General features: G+C 46.9%; 1 protein-coding gene across 1 annotated transcript in view; it reads right to left on the bottom strand.

The window, feature by feature from the left end:
- The window catches only part of rin2 (Ras and Rab interactor 2), a 94853-nt gene extending 81438 nt beyond the window's left edge, over positions 1 to 13415 (bottom strand). Inside the window, exon 1 of the mRNA XM_033026419.1 lies at positions 13253 to 13415. Within this exon, the coding sequence (XP_032882310.1) occupies positions 13253 to 13300 (48 nt within the window). The 5' untranslated portion in view covers positions 13301 to 13415. The remainder of the gene's footprint in view (positions 1 to 13252) is intronic.
- Positions 13416 to 21976: the final 8561 nt, after the last annotated feature.

Genomic DNA, 21976 nt, shown 5'->3' with positions numbered 1-21976 from the left:
CTGAGAGATGCCGCACAGAAACATGCCCTTCGGCCCACCGAGTCAGTGCTGACCAGCGATCCTTGCACGCACTAAAGGGCCTGTCCCACTTACGTGTCCTTGGCACGCAAATTACACGACCTCGTGGTCGCGTTGAGGCGCACTGGCATCATGTGGCCGCGCGGGGCCGGTCCCACTGAGAAGCGCGGAGGGGTATGTAGTTGTGCGCGACATCGCGCGGGGCTCCAAAATTTTGGTAGCGAACGAAATCTTCGCGCGCCAACGGCCTGTCGCAGAACTGACGGCCAAAGTGGGACAGGCAACGTGTCACCTCCAACAGCAGCAGAAGAAGGCAAACGATCGCCGAACTCGGCCTGGGGCTCACGGCCGTTGCGGTCCGGATCTGCCCCCACTTCTACTCCCAGAGCGGGGCCAAGAAAATTGAAGATGGACATAAAATGATGGAGTATCTCAGCGGGACCGGCAGCATCTCTGGAGAGAAGCAATGGGTGACGTTTCGGGTCAAGACCCTTCTTTTCAGACTGATGCTGCCGGTCCCGCTGAGTTACTCCAGCTTTGTGTCCATCTTCAAATTACGTCACGCGCTCCAGATGGCTGTGCATACGCATGAAATCGCGCACGACCTTCGCGGCTCAACGCGACCACGAGGTCGCGTAATTTGCGTGCCAAGAACACGTAAGTGGGACAGGCCCTTAACACTATCCTACAAACATTCGGGACAATTTACAATTTTACTGAAGACAATTAACCGACAAGCTTGTACGTCTTTGTAGTGTGGGAGGAGACCGGAACACCCGGGGAAAACCCACGCGGTCACGGGGAGAACGTACAAACTCCTTACAGACAGCACCCGTAGTCAGGATCGAACCCCAGTCCCTGGCGCTGTAAGGCAGCAACTCTACCGCTGTGCCTTTGTGCTGCCAATTGTCTCTTTTTGAATTGCAATTGACTGAGTGAAATCAGCCTTTAAATGTCCAATCATATTTTTTAATATTTTGACTATGCTAAAAACTTAAAGGTTTTGAAAACTCCTTCATGCACAACTTACGTTTCTGCCTACATTCTGAAGTATCGAGCATGGAATGTTCAACTCTCCAGTTTCATCTTCAGAGTAATTGTTATTAGGAACTTCATTACTGAACTATTATAATAATAATAATAATAATAATGGATGGGATTTATATAGCGCCTTTCTAATACTCAAGGCGCTTTACATCGCATTATTCATTCACTCCTCAGTCACACTCGGTGGTGGTAAGCTACTTCTGTAGCCACAGCTGCCCTGGGGCAGACTGACGGAAGCGTGGCTGCCAATCTGCGCCTACGGCCCCTCCGACCACCACCAATCACTCACACACATTCACACACAGGCAAAGGTGGGTGAAGTGTCTTGCCCAAGGACACAACGACAGTATGCACTCCAAGCGGGATTCGAACCGGCTACCTTCCGGTTGCCAGCCGAACACTTAGCCCATTGTGCCATCTGTCGTCCCAATATGGGCATGGAAATGGGTGGGAAGGTTACCCTTTGTTCCGTATCTACGAAGCTGAGATAAGAAGGGTTCCGACCCAAAACGTCACCTATTCCTTTTTTCCCAGAGATGCTGCCTCACTCCACCATTTTTGTGTCTATCTTCCGTATAAACTCTGTATCCGCAGTTCCTTCCTACACATTTTGTATGTTTCCTTTAGGGTTTAGTTTTAGAGATACAGTGTGGAAACAGGCCATTCGGCCCACCAAGTCCACGCTGACCAGCGATCCCCGTACACTAGCACTAGCCGACACACTCGGGACAATTTACAATTTTTACCGAAGCCAATTAACCTACAAACTTGTATGTTTTTGGAGTGTGGGAAGAAACCGAAGCACCCAGGGAAAACATGCGGTCAAGGGGAGAATGCACAAACTCTGTACAGACAGCACCCGTAGTCAGGATCCAACCCATGTCTATGGCGCTGTAAAGCAGTAACTTTACCACAGTGCAACCGTGTTGCTCCTTTTATTTAGTTTATTTTAGAGATACAGTGTGGAAACAGGCCATGCTGGTCGACTGGGTAGGGAAATGTATTCTCACCTCTGTACTGAATGGCTGACCAGAGCATGCTGACTGGTTGCATCGTGGCTTGGTTCGGCAACCTGAGCGTCCAGGAGCGGAAAAGGATGCAGAAAGTTGTGACCACTGCCCAGTCCATCCTCGGCTCTGACCTCCCCACCATCGAAGGGATCTATCGCAGTCGCTGCCTCAAAAAAGCAGCCTACATCATCAAGGACCCACACCATCCTGGCCACACACTCATCTCTCCTCTACCATCGGGCAGAAGGTACAGGAGCCTGAAATCTGTTACATCCAGGTTCAGGAACAGCTACTTCCCCACAGCCATCAGGCTATTAAACTCGCCAACAAACAGACTCTGAACTGTAGCAGCCTATTGCACTTTATCTGCTTATTTACATGTATATTGAACTGAACTGTTCAGTATTTTTGCTTACAATATTCTGTTGTGCTGCAGCAAGCAAGAATTTCATTGTCCTATCTGGGACACATGACAATAAACTCTCTTGACTTGACTTATTTCATAAATATGACCCCAGCTTCAAAACACTCCACCGAGTCCGCACTGACCAATGATCGCCCGCACACTAACTCTATCCTACACACTTGGAACAATTTACAGATGTCAATTAACCTACAAACCTGCACGTCTTTGTGATGTGGGAGGAAACCAGAGCACCTGGAGAAAACCCACGCGGTCAAGGGGAGAACGTGCAAACTCTGTACAGACAGCACCCGTAGTCAGGATGAAACTTGGGACTATGGCGCTGTAAGGCAGCAACTATCCAGCTGTGCCACCCTGCTGCATCTGCCCCAGTTTGTAATGCCAACCCCATCCTTCCTACTGTTCCAGCCCAAACGCCATCACTCAGCTGCTTCAAATCTGCGAGAATGTTTGCTGCCAAAACAGGGATAATGTTGACAGATATATTTAAATGCTCTTGGGTTGAAAGGCACATTTTTGAAGCATGATTTGAATGTGAATGCTGGGTGCACATAATTCATGTTCATTTAAGTCACCTCGAAAAATACCTGGTATTTTATGTTCCACCCGGTGGCACAGCTGGTGGAGCTGCTGCCTCACAGCAGCAGAGACCCGGGTTCGATCCCGACCTCGGGTGCTGTCTGTATGGAATCTGCACGCTCGCTCTTTGACTGCGTGGGTTGCCCCCGAGTGCTCCTGTTTCCTCCCACATTCCAAGGACGTGCGGGTTGGTCGGTTAATTGGCCCTCGGCAAAATTGCTCCCTAATGTGCTTGGGAATGTGGATGAGAAAGTGGGATAACTTAGAATTAGTGTAAAAGGGCGATCAATGGGCAGTGTGGACTCGGTGGGCCGAAGAGCCTGTTTCCATGCTGTATCACAAAACATAAAACCTAAACTGAACCTAAACCAAAACCCTAAACCAAAAACTAAACCATGGAAGCATACAGTGGGTCACTGCCCAGATTCCCTCCTCATTCTGCCCGATTTCTTAGTTTCAGAGAACATTTTACAGTATCCTCAAAGTCCAGGATTGATTCTGAAACACACGATAGGATTTGGAAAGCTAGTTGGCTTTCCCTGATCGCTTCAGAACTGGCCATTTCCCTTGCATCCCCTCCTTCTCCATCCATCCCCCACCTGTCGTTGTTCTAGCTTCAAAGTCATCTTGTTAAGTTTCATGGTACACAAAAATGCTGGCGAAACTCAGCGGGTGCAGCAGCATCTATGGAGCGAAGGAAGTTTCATTGTCTGTAACTCTGTTTTCACCTTGCCCACACCTTGCCCAATGGCCTGTTTGCTTTATCTCTTACTTTTTTTGCATATCTTTCATTCATTTGTTCTGTATCGCTCTCTATCACTGTCTATATCTCTCGTTTCCCTTTCCCCTGACTCTCCGAAGAAGGGTCTCGACCCGAAATGTCACCGCTTCCTTTTCTCCAGAGATCCTGTCTGACCCACTGAGTTACTCCAGCTTTGTGTGTCTATCGTAACCATATTTACCAGCAGGTTATCCGCCCAGCTCTTATTTTGGGGTTTATGCCGTCTTGTTCTGTGCTTGCAAACACAGGAATCCGCTTCCCACGACCCATCCCAGCAAAACATTTGATCGTTTCAAGTGTCCCGTGCACATTCAACTCTGGGCAACTGGTCTCTGACCCTGCATCTTGTGATATGCTGCAGCACATGACACATTCTTACTGCTGGGCACTTGGACAACTGGCAAACACCTTAAAGAAAGATAGTACCTTTTGTCACCAGAAATCTCCCCTCAAAACCTAAAAAATCCAGCATTCGTGTGTAAGCTATTGATGGTCATGTGAGACCCCCCCCCCCCCCCATTATTAAACGCAAGGAACACAAGCAGCACACACAAACTAAATCCCAATCAATTTATGACAAAGTTTAAACATCAGAGATGGCCACCAGTCATTCAATGCAGAGAAAACTCACCAAGGAAGTCCAGGTTCTGTATTTCCAAATCTTATTATACCCTGTGTAGGAAGAAACTACAGATGCTGGTTTTAACTGAAGATAAATGTTTTGGGTGGAGACCCTTCTTCAGACCCTGTAATTAGATCCTGTGGTAAATTTTGTGTAACTGCATTGGTTATAATCCAAGCCAATAATTTCTTCTAATTATGTTGAAAACAAATCCCCAAAATTGTTTTTCTCGATCGTTATTATTTTTAAAAAAAACTAGAATCAGAGATTTGTGTTACGGAATCGAGCCCTTCGGCTCACCTCATCCATACTGACCAAGTTGTCTACTCGAGTCAGGTCCCATTTACTGCAAAGTTATTGTAAAGTTATCTGTTATTCAGCATACTGCTTCTGCCAGGGAAATCAAAATTGAAATACATATTTGTGATACTTGCCATTTTGGTAAATATGGGTCAGATTAAACATTAGATTAGATTAGATTAGATAGCCTTTATTGTCATTCAGACCGAAGTCTGAACGAAATTGCAGCAGTCATACATACAATACAATACAATAAAAAACAACAATAAACACATATTAACATCCACCACAGTGAGTCCACCCAACATCTCCTCACTGTGATGGAGGCAAAAGTCTTAGGGCTGCAGTCTCTTCCCTCCTCTTCTCCCTCTGCGCTGAGGCGATACCCCACCGGGCGATGTTAAAAACTGTCCCGCGGCTCAATCACCGCGCCCCGGGGTGGTCGAAGCTGCCGCCCACCAGTCCTGCTGACGCAGCCGCTGGCCCGCGGCCGAACCCCGGACTCAGGCCACCACCGCCAGAACACCGTCCCAGCCACCGGAGCACCATTCCAGCCCCGAGCCGGATCGCCCCCACGTGAGTACCGTTACTTTCTCAGCCCCGTGCCAGGCCGCCCCGACATGGGCGCCGCTCCTCCCTCGGGCTGGGCCGCCCCGACATGGGCGCCGCTCCTCCCTCGGGCTGTGCTGCCCCGACATGGGCGCCGTTCCTCACTCGGGCTGGGCCGCCCCGACACGTGCGCCGTACCTCACTCGGGCTGTGCTGCCCCGACATGGGCGCCGCTCCTCCCTCGGGCTGGGAACGCCGTACCTCCCCGAGCTCGGCCACTCCGACGGAAGCACCGTTCCTTCCTCGGGCCAGGCTGCCCTCCCGGGAGCGTCACAGCCCCTCATGGAAGCACTGTTCCAGCCCCGAGCCGGGCCGCCCTCACGGGAGCGAGCTCAGGGCGAGTCCTGACAGGCTCTGCCTCCTGAGCCTCGAGGTCGCCAGCTCCGCCATTAGGCCTCAGCGCAGACGGAGGCAGAGAAGGGGAATACGACAAAAAAGTCGCATTCCCCCGCAGGGAGAGACAGCAAACCCCGTTTCAACCCCCCCCCCCAAAACACAAACTAAAAAAACAAAAACTAGACTAACCAAAACGAAATAAACAACATAAAAAAACACAAAACAAACAGGACTGCCGGTGAGCCGCTGCAGCCAGAGCCGCGCCGCCACTCCGAACATCGGAGCCAATGCAAATGAGCAACTAGAATGATGAAAACAAGGGCAGCACGGTGGCGCAGCAGTAGAGCTACTGCCTCAAAGCGACAGAATCACTGGGTCAATCCTGACCTCAGGTGCTGTGTGAGTTTGCATGTTCTCCCTGGGACCACGTAGGTTTCCTCTGGGTGCTCCGGTTTCCCCCCCAAAGACATGCAGGTTTGCAGGTTAATTGCATTCTGTAAATTGCCCCTAGTGTGTAGGATGTGAAAGTGGGATAACATAGAACCACTGTACGGGTGATCAGTGGTCGGTATCGACTTGGTGGGCCGATGGGCCTGTTTCCACACTGCATCTCTAAACTAAAGTGATCAGATTCACTGTAAAAACACACATTTAAGAATTCATTACGTTCAAACTTCTTATACATTTTTATATTTTTGGTGCAATTTTTTGATGTTTGGTGAATGGAACATGCTTTCTGTGGAAGTTGGCAATAACTGTTTCTGAACTTTGTGATCTTTATTGAGCCTCATGGAAAAGACATCAACTTTCTCACTTCTGTTCACCGGAGGTATAATTTTCCATGTTGTACGCAATCCAACTTCTGGTGCATGCCGTCTGAAGGGAGAGATTAATGATCTTTGCAGAGATCTGTCTTTACCATTAGTGTTGGATCAGTACAGTACAGCATGGACAAGGTAACGACTCCTTCTGCTGCCACTAGTTTGAGCCAAGTTTTAACCTCTGTCGTCATGTACAGTATAAAGGATGAAGTTCCAAACATAATGCTCAGTTTGGAGTCAAGGGCAGGTCACAACACTGGACTTTTCATAGGAAGGGCAACACGATGGCGCAGCTGTGGAGTTGCTGCCTGACAGCGCGAGAGGCCCAGGTTTGGTCCTGACAACGGGTGCTGTCTGTGCATCATTTGAACTTCCTGTGACTGCATGGGCTTGCTACAGGGGCTCTGGTTCCTTCCCACACTCTGTAGACATGCTGGTTTCTATTTTTCCACTAAATCTTTCTAGCTCTCCAAATCGTTCATAATTTGATTTAAACCACAAACGTTTCCCCATGGAAACTGTTTTAGTACTCAGATAACCAAGCGTAGGAAGGAACTGCAGAAGATAGTCACGAAAATACTGTAACTCAGCGGTTCAGGCAGCATGTCTGGAGAAAAGTAATAGGTGACATTTTATATCCAATGGCATGTATTTTTTTTAATATGCAAAAATCTGGTTTGACTTAATTATACTTATCCACGTGGCAGCAAGGTGGCGCAGCGGTATTGCTGCCTGACAGCGCCAGAGGCCCAGGTTTGGTCCTGATAACGGGTGCTGTCTATACGGAGTTCGCATGCTCCATTTATAAACTTTACTAAACACCAAAACATTTATATATCAAAGGTTTGGACAAGTAATAAATTCTTAAATGTGTGTTTTCACAGTGAACGTGATCACTTTAGTTTAGTTTAGAGATACAGTGGAAACATCTCAATTTGTTCTTAGTGTAAATTTAGAATTTAAAAAAGGTCAATTTCTTACAGCACCAGAGACCCGGGTTCGATCCCGACTACGGGTACTTGTAGACTCGGCTTGTACTCGCTAGAATTTAGAAGATTGAGGGGGGATCATATAGAAACTTACAAAATTCTTAAGGGGTTGGACAGGCTAGATGCAGGAAGATTGTTCCCGATGTTGGGGAAGTCCAGAACAAGGGGTCACAGTTCAAGGATAAAGGGGAAATCTTTTAGGACTGAGATGAGAAAAACATTTTTTACATAGAGAGTAGTGAATCTCTGGAATTCTTTGCCACAGAATGTAGTTGAGTACCGGTTCATTGGCTATATTTAAGAGGGAGTTAGATGTGGCCCTTGTGGCTAAAGGGATCGGGGGGTATGGAGAGAAAGCAGGTACAGGATACCGAGTTGGATGATCAGCCATGATCATATTGAATGGTGGTGCAGGCTCGAAGGGCCAAATGGCCTACTCCTGCACCTATTTTCTATGTTTCTATGTTTCTACTTGACTGTATCGAGTTTGTACCTTCTCCCCGTGACTTGCGTGGGTTTCTCCGGGATCTCCGGTTTCCTCCCACACTCCAAAGTTAAATGGCTTGATTAAATTGTAAATTGTCCCAAGTGTAGGACAGTGTTGGAGTACTCTGTGATCGCTGGTCTGCACGGATTCGGTGGGCTGACGGGCCCATTTCCACACTGTATCTCTAAAGTCTAAAGTGAAGGGAAATACGAGGGGTATATGGAATAAGGCCATAGATTAGCCCGTAATGAACGGTCCCTAGTGTGTGTAGGATAGTGTAAGTGTGCGGGGATCGCTGGTCGACGCGGACTCGGTGGGCCGAAGAGCCTGTCTACGCGATGTATCTCCAAATTAAAAACTAAACTCAACACTATTAATGGTAAAGAAATTTACCTTTTTTAAAATACAAAATTTATACTAAAAACAAATTGTGAAGATGTGAACATTTCTCTTCCAATAGCTTGACAAGCACACACCCATGATATTTGACAAATGTTTCAACGGATAGAAGTTTGTACAAGCTTGGCTCAGTGCCAAAACTAGCTGTACTTAACAGAAACAGCAACTGTGGTATCAGGTCCAAACAACAGTCACAATTCCAGTTGGAAAGATAGCTGGATAGTGACCCAGAAGGCATGGGTTATTCCTTGTTCATGCCAGCTACACCCATGATGTTTCCATTAAAAACATTTTTTAAGTTAAAACCTATTTGTCAAGATGTTAACTGAGGACACAGACAGCAACTATTTCTCAACACCACTGTCCTGCACAGCTTCAATAGACAAAAGACAATAGGTGCAGGAGTAGGCCATTTGGCCCTTCGAGCCAGCATCACCATTCAATGTGATCATGGCTGATCATCCCCAATCAGTACCCCGTTCCTGCCTTCTCCCCATATCCCCTGACCACTATCTTTAAGAGCCCTCTCTAGCTCTCCCTTGGAAGTATCCAGAGAACCGGCCTCCACTGCCTTCTGAGGCAGAGAATTCCACAGACTCACAACTCTCTGTGTGAAAAAGTGTTTCCTCATCTCCGTTCTAATGGCTTACCATATATTCTTAAATAGTTGCTCCTGGTTCTGGACTCCCCCAACATCGGGAACACATTTCCTGCCTCTAGCCTATCCAAACCCTTAATAATCTTATATGTTTCAATAATTCAATTTGTTCCCATTATTCTGTTTTTCCATGAAAATGTATAGAAAATAAGAGGGGGTAGGACCAGAAAAGTTTTCGAACTTCTTCTTACCCCTTTTGAACATGAACGATATTATTTGTATTATTTGAGTTACTTATTTGTTTGTTTTCCTTCGTGTTTTATTTTATTTTTTTATTGCTTACAAGTTTATTTGTGTTTGTATTTTTTAACATGTTCAATAAATTAAAAAAAAAAAAAAAAAGATCACCTCTCATCCAGAGTATACAAGCCCAACCGATAAACCAGAATATAATTTTGCGGCACAGCTAAATTCTCGTAAGGTTTACACCAAAGATATAGACACAAAATGCTGGAGTAACTCAGCGGGGCAGGCAGTATCCCTGCATGAAATGGAATGGGTGACAGTTTTGGGTCGAGACCCTTCTTCAGACTGAGCGTCGGAGGAGAGGGAGTTAGGAGGTGTCTCTGTGGTGTATGTCAAAATCACAAAGTCTACTTAACACTCTCGTAATGTTATTCGGACCATTTTAAGAAGGCACCATTCAATTAAAAATGGGTCAACCCTTGCCTCATAATACTGTCACAGGGGATTGTTCATTTATCGAAGCACTTCCTAGCAATTGCCAGCTCTTGTAGCAGAACATCATGCGTTAGCGATAAACCATCAGAAAACTTAAAACATTAACAAAGTTTCTGGGGAACAGGGGCTGATAAAAGAGATAGACACAAAGCGCTGGGGTAACTCAGCGAGTCAAGACAGCATCTCTGGGGAAAAAGGACTGACGACGTTTCGGGTCGGGACCCTTCGTCAGCGTGAAAGTAGAGGGGAGGGAACTGGATGTAAGAAAATGCCAGAACAAAGCAGGACCACCAACAGATGACCAAGGAAGGGTGGAGCCCATAAAGACACATTGGTGGCTGGGGAAGAGGGAATGACGAAGGGATACAGGGATGCGAACAGTGGAACTAGTAGGACCACTAGGATGGGGGGGGTAGGGGGGGGGGGGGGGGGAATGAGGGAATGCAAGGGTCACTTGACATTAGAGAAATCAATGTTCATACTGCCGGGTTGTAAGCTGCACAAGCGAAATATGAGGTGCTGTTCCTCCAATTTGCATGTGGCCTCACTCTGACAGTGGAGGAGGCCCAGGACAGAAAGGTCAGTGTGGGAATGGGAGGGGGGAGTTAAAAGGTTTGGCAACCGGGAGATCTCGTAGGCCCAGGTGGACTGAGCGTAAGTGTTCAGCGAAACAATCGCCCAGTCTCTGCTTGGTCTCGCCAATATATAGAGATTCAAGAGACATTTATTGCCACATGCACCAATTGGTACGGTGAAATTTGGTGTCACCATACAACCATACGAATAAAACACAACACACGATAGTCTTTAACATAAACATCCTCACACAGCGGAATCAAAGTTTCCCACTGTGAGGGAAGGCACCAAAGTTCAGTCATCCTCCTCTTTGTTGTTCACCCGTGGTCGCCGCTACGGGCGGCCCGATGTTCAGTATAGAAGACCACACCGAGAACAGCGGGTACAGTTGATGAGGTTGGAGGAGGTGCAAGTGAACCTTAGGGGATATTAAAACTTGGTTTTTCATTAGCAAAAAAACATAGTGCTGGAGGAACTGTGGGCTGCAATACCAGCATTGCAGTGGAAAAAATTACCGATGCAGTAAAGTCATCTCCAGGCACAACATAAAGTTGGCATCAAGTTGGCATGAAATGTATTATGTTATATACCATGATTATTATGTATGTACATAGCTTATAATTAACATACACAATTTAAAAAATAATAATAAAAAGTTGGCATATACCTGTAAAAACATAATTGTACTACCTACCCCTTCAGTACTGTACTGAAGGGGGCGCTGCTCTGCAGCAGCCATGTCAGCAGCGCGTCAGTTTTTTCAACCTTTTTTTATTTTTTTCGTATGTTTTAAAGTCTGCATTAAATGTTCCTTTGTGTGTTTTGTGTGGGGGGTGGTGTGGGGGGGTAAGGGGGAAACCGCTTCGGTCGCCTCCTCCATGGAGAGGCGACTTTTTCCAGGTCGCCTCCCCCGTGGCCTAACATCAAGGATCGACGCGGCCTTTCCCGGAGACGCGCCCGGGGCTTCAGCGGCGGGCGCAGTGTAGACTCTCGGCGTGGAGCGGGTTAGCCCTCGTTGGGGCTCGCTGGAGGGGAGCGCTCCGTTTCGCTGGCCCGGGGCAGCCGGCAGCCTGAAGTCGTAGCCTGAAGCCGCGGTCTGCAGAGCTCCAGCTGGTGCGGCGTCTACAGCCCGGGATCCCTCGCGGGGGACCCGGGGGAAGAAGAAGCCATCACTGCCGGCCCGCGGCCAACTTCTACCGCGGGCCCGGCATGGACTTACCATCACCCCGGGAGGGGAGCTTCGACCGCCGGCCCTGCAGTTTACGGTGCTTCTGGCTGCGGCGGGGACTTTAAATCTCGACCGCCGGCCTGCGGCCTACACCATCTTAAAGCCGCGGTCTCCGGTGAGGAAGAGCCGATCCTGGACTGACTCTGGACTCTGGTCCTGTACACGGGGGGGGAAATGGAGGAGGACTGGCCAAATTTTTGTGCCTTCCACCACAGTGATGAATGCTGTGGTGGATGTTTGTGTTACAGTTTTATTGTGTGTTCTTTATTATTGTACTGCTGGTGACAACCCAAATTTCCACCGACCCTGGTTGTGTGGCAATTAATTATATCTAAATTATATCTAAGTAGTTTCTGTTTTGCGTAGAATATGTGGCACAAAACAAAGTTACTTGGCTCTAAGATAGACACAAAATGCTGCAGTAACTCAGCGGGACAGGCAGCATCTCTGGAGAGAAGGAATGGGTGACGTTTGAAGAAGGGTCTCGGGCCCTTCTTCGGACTGACGTTTCGGGTCGAGACCCTTCTTCAGTCTGACCCGCTGAGTTACTCCAGCTTTTTGTGTCTATCTTCGGTTTAAACCAGCATCTGCAGTTCCCTCCTACACGGGTTACACGGATGAACAGATTTGAGCACCACTCATTATTACGAGTTGGGACTTGACCAAGAGCACCTTGCGGTAGGGTCACGATATTTTATCTCTTTCTCGCTAAGGCTCAGGAATTTTCTTGAATGCAGAGACAGATCAACAAACCGAAAAACACGGTGGCTTCAGCAGAGCGAGGCTTTCACTGGACATCAACCAACAACAGTCAGTCACTGTGCAGCTGCCTATCCTCTTTCATTAGCCCTAACTTCTCCGTGGGGAAATCAGCTTTCCATTAAGATTGTAACAGTTAGAATATGGGACACAAAAACACACAACATATATCTAGCAAAATACTCTCTTGTTTGGCACCTGGTCATAAATTAATGTTAATTAAAAAAAATATTCTGCAAGCTAATCCACCCATAATGACAATAAGCACCTCTGGTTAAAACAAACATACATGGCACACTAATCACCTCATCTCATCCCAAGACATTGTAGAGGCATGCAAAACAATGTTCTCTGATCCGGGCTGTGGGCTTATGACTGCACTGTGTGAAGTTGACTCAGTTAAATTCTCACATTGCGTACATCTAGCAAAAAGCAAACCACAGACCCACAGAACTTTCAGCATTTTCTTTGTTTTTCGGATTTCCAGCATCCACGAGTATTTCGTTTTTGCATCAACAAATTCTGACCGAGTCTGTTACCGCAACATTCATATGTCGCAAACTAACCCAAGTTACTTCACTGGGACAATTACCAAACCAAAGGCTAAATTGCAATAACGTTAAAATGAAGTTTCCAGCGTTTTAAATGTAGCTATTCATTTAACACACGCTTTGACCTCTCCCTGCGATCACCATGGTATCTCACCAACCAAACGCAAAATAATCCCACACGTTTGTCACTGGCTCCAATAGGGACGTCGATTATCACAAAGACTTGCTGATGAAGTCGCATGAGAACACGGAAAGAAGAGGTGAATTTGTACGAGTGCATTTGGAAGACAGATTAACCAGGTAGTCTGTGAGTGGCTCCATGAAACATTGACAGCAGTTTAGTTGCAAGAAGGAGCAAGGGCTCCAAGCACACTTACCTGAAGCAGCTCTGGACAATTTAAACAGGAGTATGTCAGAAATAGCATTCCTTGCAGGGCTCAGACACACGGAAACAAGGCAACGTTCCCGCCCATGTATCCTGTGCCTTGCTCTCCAGATTCCCACAGCTAGTTCTCTCCACGGGGCCAGCCAATGGAGAGGAAAATGACTTTCGCAGAGGCTGTGCAATGAAGTCATTTAATGGAAAGTTGGGCCTACTGTCAAACAACAATTTCTCATGTCTGGGACCTAACCAAATACTATTTACGTTCAGACTGGCTGGTGTATGGGGGGGGGGGGGGGGTCACTTGGGAATTTCGGCAAAATAGAAATAGATTCTGCAATAGGTTTTCGCAGCATTAGAGTTCCGCTTTGTTTTTGTTCACTCCCTCTAACTACTCCCGTTCACCTTTCACTGAATGGCTTCATCAAACATTCAGCCCATCAGCTCAGCAAACCGGGCCTTCATAAGCCACAGAAGTAGAAAGGCAGCCATTCGGCCCATCGAGTTTACTCCGCCATTTAATCATGGCTGATCTATCTCTCCCTCGCAACCCTATTCTCCTGCCTTCTCCCCGTAACCCCTGGCATCCTTACCAATCAAGTGTCTGGCAATCTCCGTCTTAAAAGTATCCAATGACTTGGCCTCCACTGCTGTCTGCGGCAATTAATTCCACAGATTCATCACCCTCTGGCTAAAGAAATTCCTCATCTCCTTTCTAAATGTATGTCCGTTTATTCTGAAGCTGTGCACTCAGGTTCTAGACTCTCCCGCTAATGGAAACATCCTCTCCACATCCACTCTATCCAGGCCTTTCACCATTCGGTAGTTTCAATGATGTTTCCCCCTCATCCTTCTAAACTCCAGCGAGTAGAGGCTCAGTGCCATCAAACGCTCATCATACGTTAACTCAATCTTCCCCGTGATCATTCTCGTAAACCTGGGCGGTCACGGTGGCTCAGCGGTAGAGTTGTTGCCTTACAGCGAATGCAGCGCCGGAGGTCCGGGTTCGATCCTGACTACGGGTGCTGTCTGTACGGAGTTTGTACTTTCTCCCCCTGACCTGCGTGGATTTCCTCCGAGATCTTCGGTTTCCTCCCACACTCCAAAGACGTACAGGTTTGTAGGTTAATTGGCTTGGTAAATGTAAAAATTGTCCTTGTGTGTGCAGGATAGCTTTAACGTGCGGGGATCGCTGGTCGGCGCGGGCCCGGTGGGCCGAAGGGCCTGTTTCCACGCTGTATTTCTAAACTAAACTAAAGCCTCCTCTGGACCCTCTCCAGCGCCAGTATATCCTTCCTCAGATATGCCCTCACCCTGTCAGAGATGCTCTCTTTGGCCAAAACATCCCTCCCCCTAATCGCACTATAACTGAGTTTGTTTTCTCACATCTGACGAAGGGCCTTTGACCTAAAACATTAACCCTGCATTTTCTTTCCCACAGATGCTGCCAAACCTGCTGTGCTTTTCAACCAAAGAAGAATCTGAAGAAGGGTCCCGACCTGAAACGTCACCGATCCATGTTCTCCAGAGAAACTGCCTGACCTGCTGAATTACTCCTGCACTGCATGTCCTTGATGGTTTTCAACACTTTGTTTTTGTTTCAGGTTTGCGGCATCTGCCGTTTTAAAAGTTTTTAAAACCACAGGGCCCCGGATCCGCCAGGTTTCCGAATGCTCGTGGACTTCCCACACACATACAAAGGAGCGTTTGGGGAAAAAAGGTGGAATGGATCTGCCGGCTGGTTGATGCAGAGCAGAAGGTACACAAAATTGCTGGAGGAACTCAGCGGGTGCAGCAGCATCTATGGAGCGAAGGAAATAGGCGACGTTTCGGGCCGAAACCCTTCTTCAGACTGATGGGGGGTGGGGAAAGAAAGAAGGAAAAAGGGAAGAGGAGGAGCCCGAGGGCGGGCGGATGGGAGGGTGGGAGGAGACAGCTAGAGGGTGAAGGAAGGGGAGGGGACAGCACAGGCTAGCCAAATTGGGGGAATTCAATGTTGATGCCATAGGGGCGCAAGGACCCCAGACGGAATATGAGGTGCTGTTCCTCCAATTTCCGCTGTTGCTCACTCTGGCAATGGAGGAGACCCAGGACAGAGAGGTCGGATTGGGAATGGGAGGGGGAGTTGAAGTGCTGAGCCACCGGGAGGTCATGTAGGTTAAGGCGGACCGAGCGGAGGTGTTCGGCGAAACGGTCGCCCAACCTACGCTTGGTCTCACCGATGTAAATTAGCTGACATCTAGAGCAGCGGATGCAGTAGATGAGGTTGGAGGAGATACAGGTGAACCTTTGTCGCACCTGGAACGACTGCTTGGGACCTTGAATGGAGTCGAGGGGGGAGGTGAAGGGGCAGGTGTTGCATTTCTTGCGGAAATGCCGCCCTCCGTGCAGAGCAGAGCTGGGAGCACTGAGCAGACTCGGTCACTGGTGGCCACTCTTCCCACCCCTGCTCTCCTCTCCCGCACATCGTTTTTTGTGCTCTGCTCTCTAGACGCTGATAACATTGTTCAGATGCCTGATAAGTGCTGACATTGAAAGAGTGATGAGACGGGGGCATTTTCCCTCCTGAATTAGAGTTGCTGAGGTGAGGAAGTAGAGAGCGCACACTGAGGTGTGAGAGTGAAGGAATGGCTTTTGTGGGCAGTGGTGATGGGAGCTGGGGCAGCAGCAGCGGCGACCCGACCTCGGAGGATCGGCCGCGGGCCCAGTGGACGACATCGCCGGGAGCTCGCAGGTCACAGGTTGGTGACCTGTTCTCCGGAGCTCCCGCAACAACAGCTGCGTCCGCTGGACTGGAGGGCGGCAGCTTCGGCAGCTTCGACCGCCCCGGGCCGCGGAGTTGAACCGGCCCGTTCGCAGAGCTCGGATTCAGCCGCGGGACTGACATTACTTACCATCGCCCGGCCGGGTCACAACATCCGAAGCCTGGATCGCCTCGGCACAGAGGGAGAATAAGAAGGGAAGAGACAAAGACTTAAGACTTTTGTCTTCCATCACAGTGAGGAGGTGCCTGGTGAACTCACTGTGGTGGATGTTAATTTGAGTTTATTGTGTGTTTTTGTCATTTTTACTATATGTAGGACTGCAAGGCAACAAAACTTCGTTCAGACCGTAAGGTCTGAATGACAATAAAGGCTACTTTGACTTTGACTTAGTCACACCACTGTCTCGGCTCCATTGGCTCCACTGACTTCTGCTGCTGTTTGTGAACAGGTTGCACGTTCTTCCTGAGACTCAATGGCTGCTTCAGTCTCCTTCCCACTTCCAAAAGAAAATCTGAGTAGGAGTAGGCCACTCGGCCCCTCAAGCCTGGCCTGCCTTTCAATATGACCACACTGCCCTTAACTCCTCGCTGTGCCAATTCCCCATGGCCCTCAATTCCTCAATCTTTCAAATATTTATCTTCCTCCACCTTAACTACTTCCACTGATCTGGTTGCCACCAAGGTAGGGTCCCGAGCTGAAACGTCACCCATTCCTTCTCTCCAGAGATGCTGCCTGCCCCGCTGAGTTACTCCAGCATTTTGTGTCTGCCATGTAAAAGCAAACATTGGTGCACCAAAGATACACAGGATGGTAGGTTTATTAGCCACTAAATTAGCCACTCTATGTTTCTAAATTGCCCCTGGTGTATAGGAGGGTGGTGGAATCTGGAGAGTGTTGATGGGAATTTGAGGGTGGCGGTGTTGGAAGAGTTGGCTCGAGCGAAAATTACTGGGGTTGCTCCGTGAGCTGGCATAGTCTCACTGGGCCAAATGGCCTCCTTCAATGTGGGAAACATATGGCGTATTAACTGAAAACGTTCATGTAATCCCGCTAAATCCCAGGTTTGACCCTTTGTGTTCGTGAGTTACATTAAACTATGGCATAAGACTCTGCATTGAAACTAATTACTCTTGGATTAGGTTGGAGAGCAATGTTCCAATTGCTGATCCGTAACTGACAAGCCCTGCAGGAAATACGAGCTTGAGTATCAGGTGACAACAGAATGTGTTTAAACTGCAGTACACCGACCACACAGTCTGAAGAAGGGTCTCGACCCGAAACGTCACCCATTCCCTCTCTCCAGAGATGCTGCCTGTCCCGCTGAGTTACTCCAGCTTTTTGTGTCTACCTTCAGTTCAAACCAGCATCTGCAGTTCCTTCCTAAACAATAACTCACACTCACTGAGTTTCACTGATCAACGTTAATAATAGACGCCTCCACAAGGTTCTGCGTCGCAACCAACATCTTTGGAATTTGAACACAATAAAGGGCAGACTCTTTAAACCGGGATTGAAACAAAATGCTGGAGTAACTCAAGGAAAGGGCCATCTCTCCAGAGATGCTGCCTGTCCCGCTGAGTTACTCCAGCATTTTGTGTCCATCTTCGGTTTAAACCAGCATCTGCAGTTCCTTCATACTCATTAAACAGGGAATAAGCTGGCAACCATCAGACATGGATGTCTGTACAATAATTTAAAACTTGCTATGCGCAGATATTATAAACATGCCAGATGAATAAATACACATCATTGTTTCAAGTATGCCCAGCAGTAAAAGTACACGGGAAATGGGTACTTTTAATACCTTTGTACCTTTCCTAGCGATGCTGGCGGCAAAACATTTTTTAAATCTTATACTTTATTAAATGCTATCTTAAAATTATGCTAAACTACTTACCCTGTCAACTTGTCATTGACCAATTATATTTGGACCATAAAGCAATCTTAAATGGTGTTTCTTTTTGGAAAATAAGGAAGCTTAACCAAGTAGAGACATAGAAACATAGAAAATAGGTGCAGGAGTAGGCCATTCGGCCCTGCACCGCCATTCAATATGATCATGGCTGATCATCCAACTCAATAACCTGTACCTGCCTTCTCTCCATACCCCCTGATCCCTTTAGCCACAAGGGCCACATCTAACTCCCTCTTAAATATAGCCAATGACCAGGCCTCAACTACCTTCTGTGGCAGAGAATTCCAGAGATTCACCACTCTCTGTGTGAAAAATGTTTTTCTCATCTCGGTCCTAAAAGATTTCCCCCTTATCCTTAAACTGTGACCCCTTGTCCTGGACTTCCCCAACATCGGGAACAATCTTCCCGCATCTAGCCTGTCCAACCCCTTAAGAATTTTGTAAGTTTCTATAAGATCCCCCCTCAATCTTCTAAATTCTAGCGAGTACAAGCCGAGTCTATCCAGTCTTTCTTCATATGAAAGTCCTGACATCCCAGGAATCAGTCTTACAGTAGTAATTACAGCAGTAATGATACATCAGGAAATAGTGTAATTTAGGTACTCATTAGGAAATTGGCTTCAATGTGATGTATGCCTTAAGGGCAGTGATTTTTTTAAATTAGATAATTAAATAATTATGTTTCAAAATACATTTTTTCGGAAGACTAAAATACATCGCTATTGTGTCAACCATGTTACCTATCAATTTAATAGCATCAATTTACGGTTCCCTTCCCTCTTTGAAAAAAATGTGCTTCTCCTTTGAAATGGTATCACTTCGTGCTTATCTTTACATCAAACGTAATGTCATGGTGTGAATACTCAAACTTTACCAAAGCTAACGCATGCTCCAATTTTTAACAAAATCTTAGTAGCAACTCCTTCTCCTTTCAATTAGATGTTAAACCTCATCCAAAGCCGATGTCAATACGCCCAGTGCTCATTCACATTTACCTTGTCCCTTTCATCACCCTTACCCAATGTTCATTTAGTTTTCACCTTCCAGGTTGTCACGTGACATATTGACGAGATCGAGAGGGAGTTGAGTTTTCATGGAAACCAAACATCGTTCAGAACCAGACAGAATAGCAGGAAAAGTCGGGTGGAAGAAAGCTTAGGTCAAAATTCACCTGCTTCTCCCAAAATCCAACACTCATAGAAACATAGAAAATAGGTGCAGGAGTAGGCCATTTGGCCCTTCGAGCCTGCACCGCCATTCAATATGATCATGGCTGATCATCCAACTCAGTATCCCGTACCTGCCTTCTCTCCATACCCCCTGATCCCTTTAGCCACAAGGGCCACAACTAACTCCCTCTTAAATATAGCCAATGAACTGGCCTCAACTACCTTCTGTGGCAGAGAATTCCAGAGATTCACCACACTCTGTGTGAAAAATGTTTTTCTCATCTCGGTCCTAAAAGATTTCCCCTTTATCCTTAAACTGTGACCCCTTGTTCTGGACTTCCCCAACATCGGGAACAATCTTCCTGCATCTAGCCTGTCCAACCCATTAAGAATTTTGTAAGTTTCTATAAGATCCCCCCTCAATCTTCTAAATTCTAGCGAGTACAAACCGAGTCTATCCAGTCTTTCTTCATATGAAAGTCCTGCCATCCCAGGAATCAGTCTGGTGAACCTTCTCTGTACTCCCTCTATGGCACGAATGTCTTTCCTCAGATTAGGAGACCAAAACTGTACGCAATACTCCAGGTGTGGTCTCACCATCCAGGTGTGGTCTCACCAAAGCACTCACCATAGAACCGATCTTCGATTCCTTTTTATACTACAAGCAAAAATAAACTTAACTTGCCTTTGAATGTTATCTGCATTCACCATTTATTCTGGGACCTTGTTCAATGAAGACATTGTTTGCCTGTTGAAGTCATGCTCTGAATTACATCCCCTCAAGTCCAGGCCTTGTCCCCTCTCCCTACTGCTCTGGTAAGCTACCGTTCATGCTCTATATTAACCTAGGCTGAGATCTTCCTTACAAAGAAACGATACACTGCACAAAGAGAACTTCAGTACGATCAATTTCACGCAGAAGGCCAAGGATCAGGGCGGTTGCTTTCATGTTTTTACAAAAAAGTCATCACCAGTAGAGTAAGAAATTTTACATAATACAACAAAAATAGGCAAGCTTCCAATTAATCATACAAAGAGCATCGTATTCAAAGGCATGGGCATTCCCACGACTCACTGGTCACCATTGGTCACAATGGAACTGCAATCACGCATTACAATCCCTCCACCACGTTAAACCTTTACTCCCAACGGCAGCATTATCATGTATCTGTACTCTGAAGATGGTGTGATTGCAATAGTCTTTCCGCTGAAGATAGACACAAAATGCTGGAGTAACTCAGCAGGACCGGCAGCAGCACCTCTGGATAGAAGGAATAGGTGACGTTTCGGGTCGAGACCTTTCTTCAGACTGAGAGTCAGGGGAGAGGGAGACACAGAGATATGGATGGATAAGGTGTGGCAATGAGAGATCAAAGCGGACGAAGATCAAGGAGAATGTAGAATAGATCACCTGACTGGGTTAGCGCGCAACAAAAGCTTTTCAATGTACCTCAGTAGATCATGAGGTCGTAAGTGATAGGAGCAGAATTAGGCCATTCGGCCCATCAAGTCCACTCTGCCATTCAATTATAGCTGATCTATCTCACCCTCCTAAACCCATTCTTCTGCCTTCTCCCCATAACCCTTGACACCCGTACTAATCAAGAATCTATCTATCTCTGCCATAAAAGATTTCAATTGACTTGGCCTCCACAATCTTCTGTGGCAAGGAATTCCAGATTCACCAGCCCCTGACTGAAGGAATTCCTCCTCATCTCGTTCCTAAAGGAATGTCCTTTAATTCTGAGGCTATGACCTCCAGACCTAGACTCTCCCACTAGTGGAAACATCCTCTCCACATCCGCTCCATACTAGCCTTTCACTATTTGGTGCGTTTCAATGAGGTCCCCCCCTCATTCTTCTAAAACTGGCCCAGTGACGTCAAACATGATTGCAACATTTGCCTTCACAACAGCAACTATGGCCATTCCTGCAAGGCCTTGTGTGGAATCTAGAGCACTGAAACGGGCCATTCGACACAACAGATCCATGCAGCCAGAAATGAAAATGAAGACAAACGTCAGTGCAGAAGGAGGTGGTGAGTTTATGATGGGGAACAAGTGCAGTTAAACAGACACTTTCGATCCGACCTCAGAAAAGAGAACACAAATAGTTGCTGATGTGAAGGAAAATGTTGCAGCAACTTTGTGTTTAGAATGAAAAGGAGCAAAAAGAAAATTAGTAATAAAAAGAAAAATGCAGGAGAAATTAATGGGACTGAAAGGCAGAAAAGCCTCAGAGAACTAAAAGAGGTTTCCATAGAAACAATGAATGATTCGGTTATCATCCAACTAACTAACATTCTATAGATTACGAAGATGGCAGAATGCCAAATTTAAACATACTGATTACAAAGGGAGGAATTGAGAATACAGGGAACTTGAGACGGTTCAGTCCAACATCAGTCATCGGGAAAATACAAGAAACCAGAAGAAAGAGGGAGGAAAGAACAGAACACCGAGTACGGCCCAAAACGTCACCCAATCCTTCTCTCCAGAGATGCTGCCTGGCCCGCTGAGCTACTCCAGCATTTTGTGTCTATCTTCCTAGAAAATATCCACAGGATTAGGTAAAATCGACATGGATTAGTGAAAGGGAAATTATGTTTGACAAACCTACTGGAGTTTTTGAGATAAGGAAGAACTATTCATCATGGGATATTTGGATGCAGGAGGTTAATATGCAAAGCTATACGCATCAGTTGTTACAGAAAATTGGCTGATAGTGTATAACAGAGAAGAAATAAATGGGAGGTACACAAAAATGCTGGAGAAACTCAGCGGGTGCAGCAGCATCTATGGAGCGAAGGAAATAGGCAATGTTTCGGGCCGAAACATTGCCTATTTCCTTCGCTCCATAGATGCTGCTGC

Source organism: Amblyraja radiata, chromosome 8 (genome assembly GCF_010909765.2).
Source record: "Amblyraja radiata isolate CabotCenter1 chromosome 8, sAmbRad1.1.pri, whole genome shotgun sequence".
Taxonomy (NCBI): Eukaryota; Metazoa; Chordata; class Chondrichthyes; order Rajiformes; family Rajidae; genus Amblyraja; species Amblyraja radiata.
The sequence above is the reverse complement of the archived record's forward strand: the minus strand, read 5'-3'. Positions and strand labels throughout refer to the sequence as shown.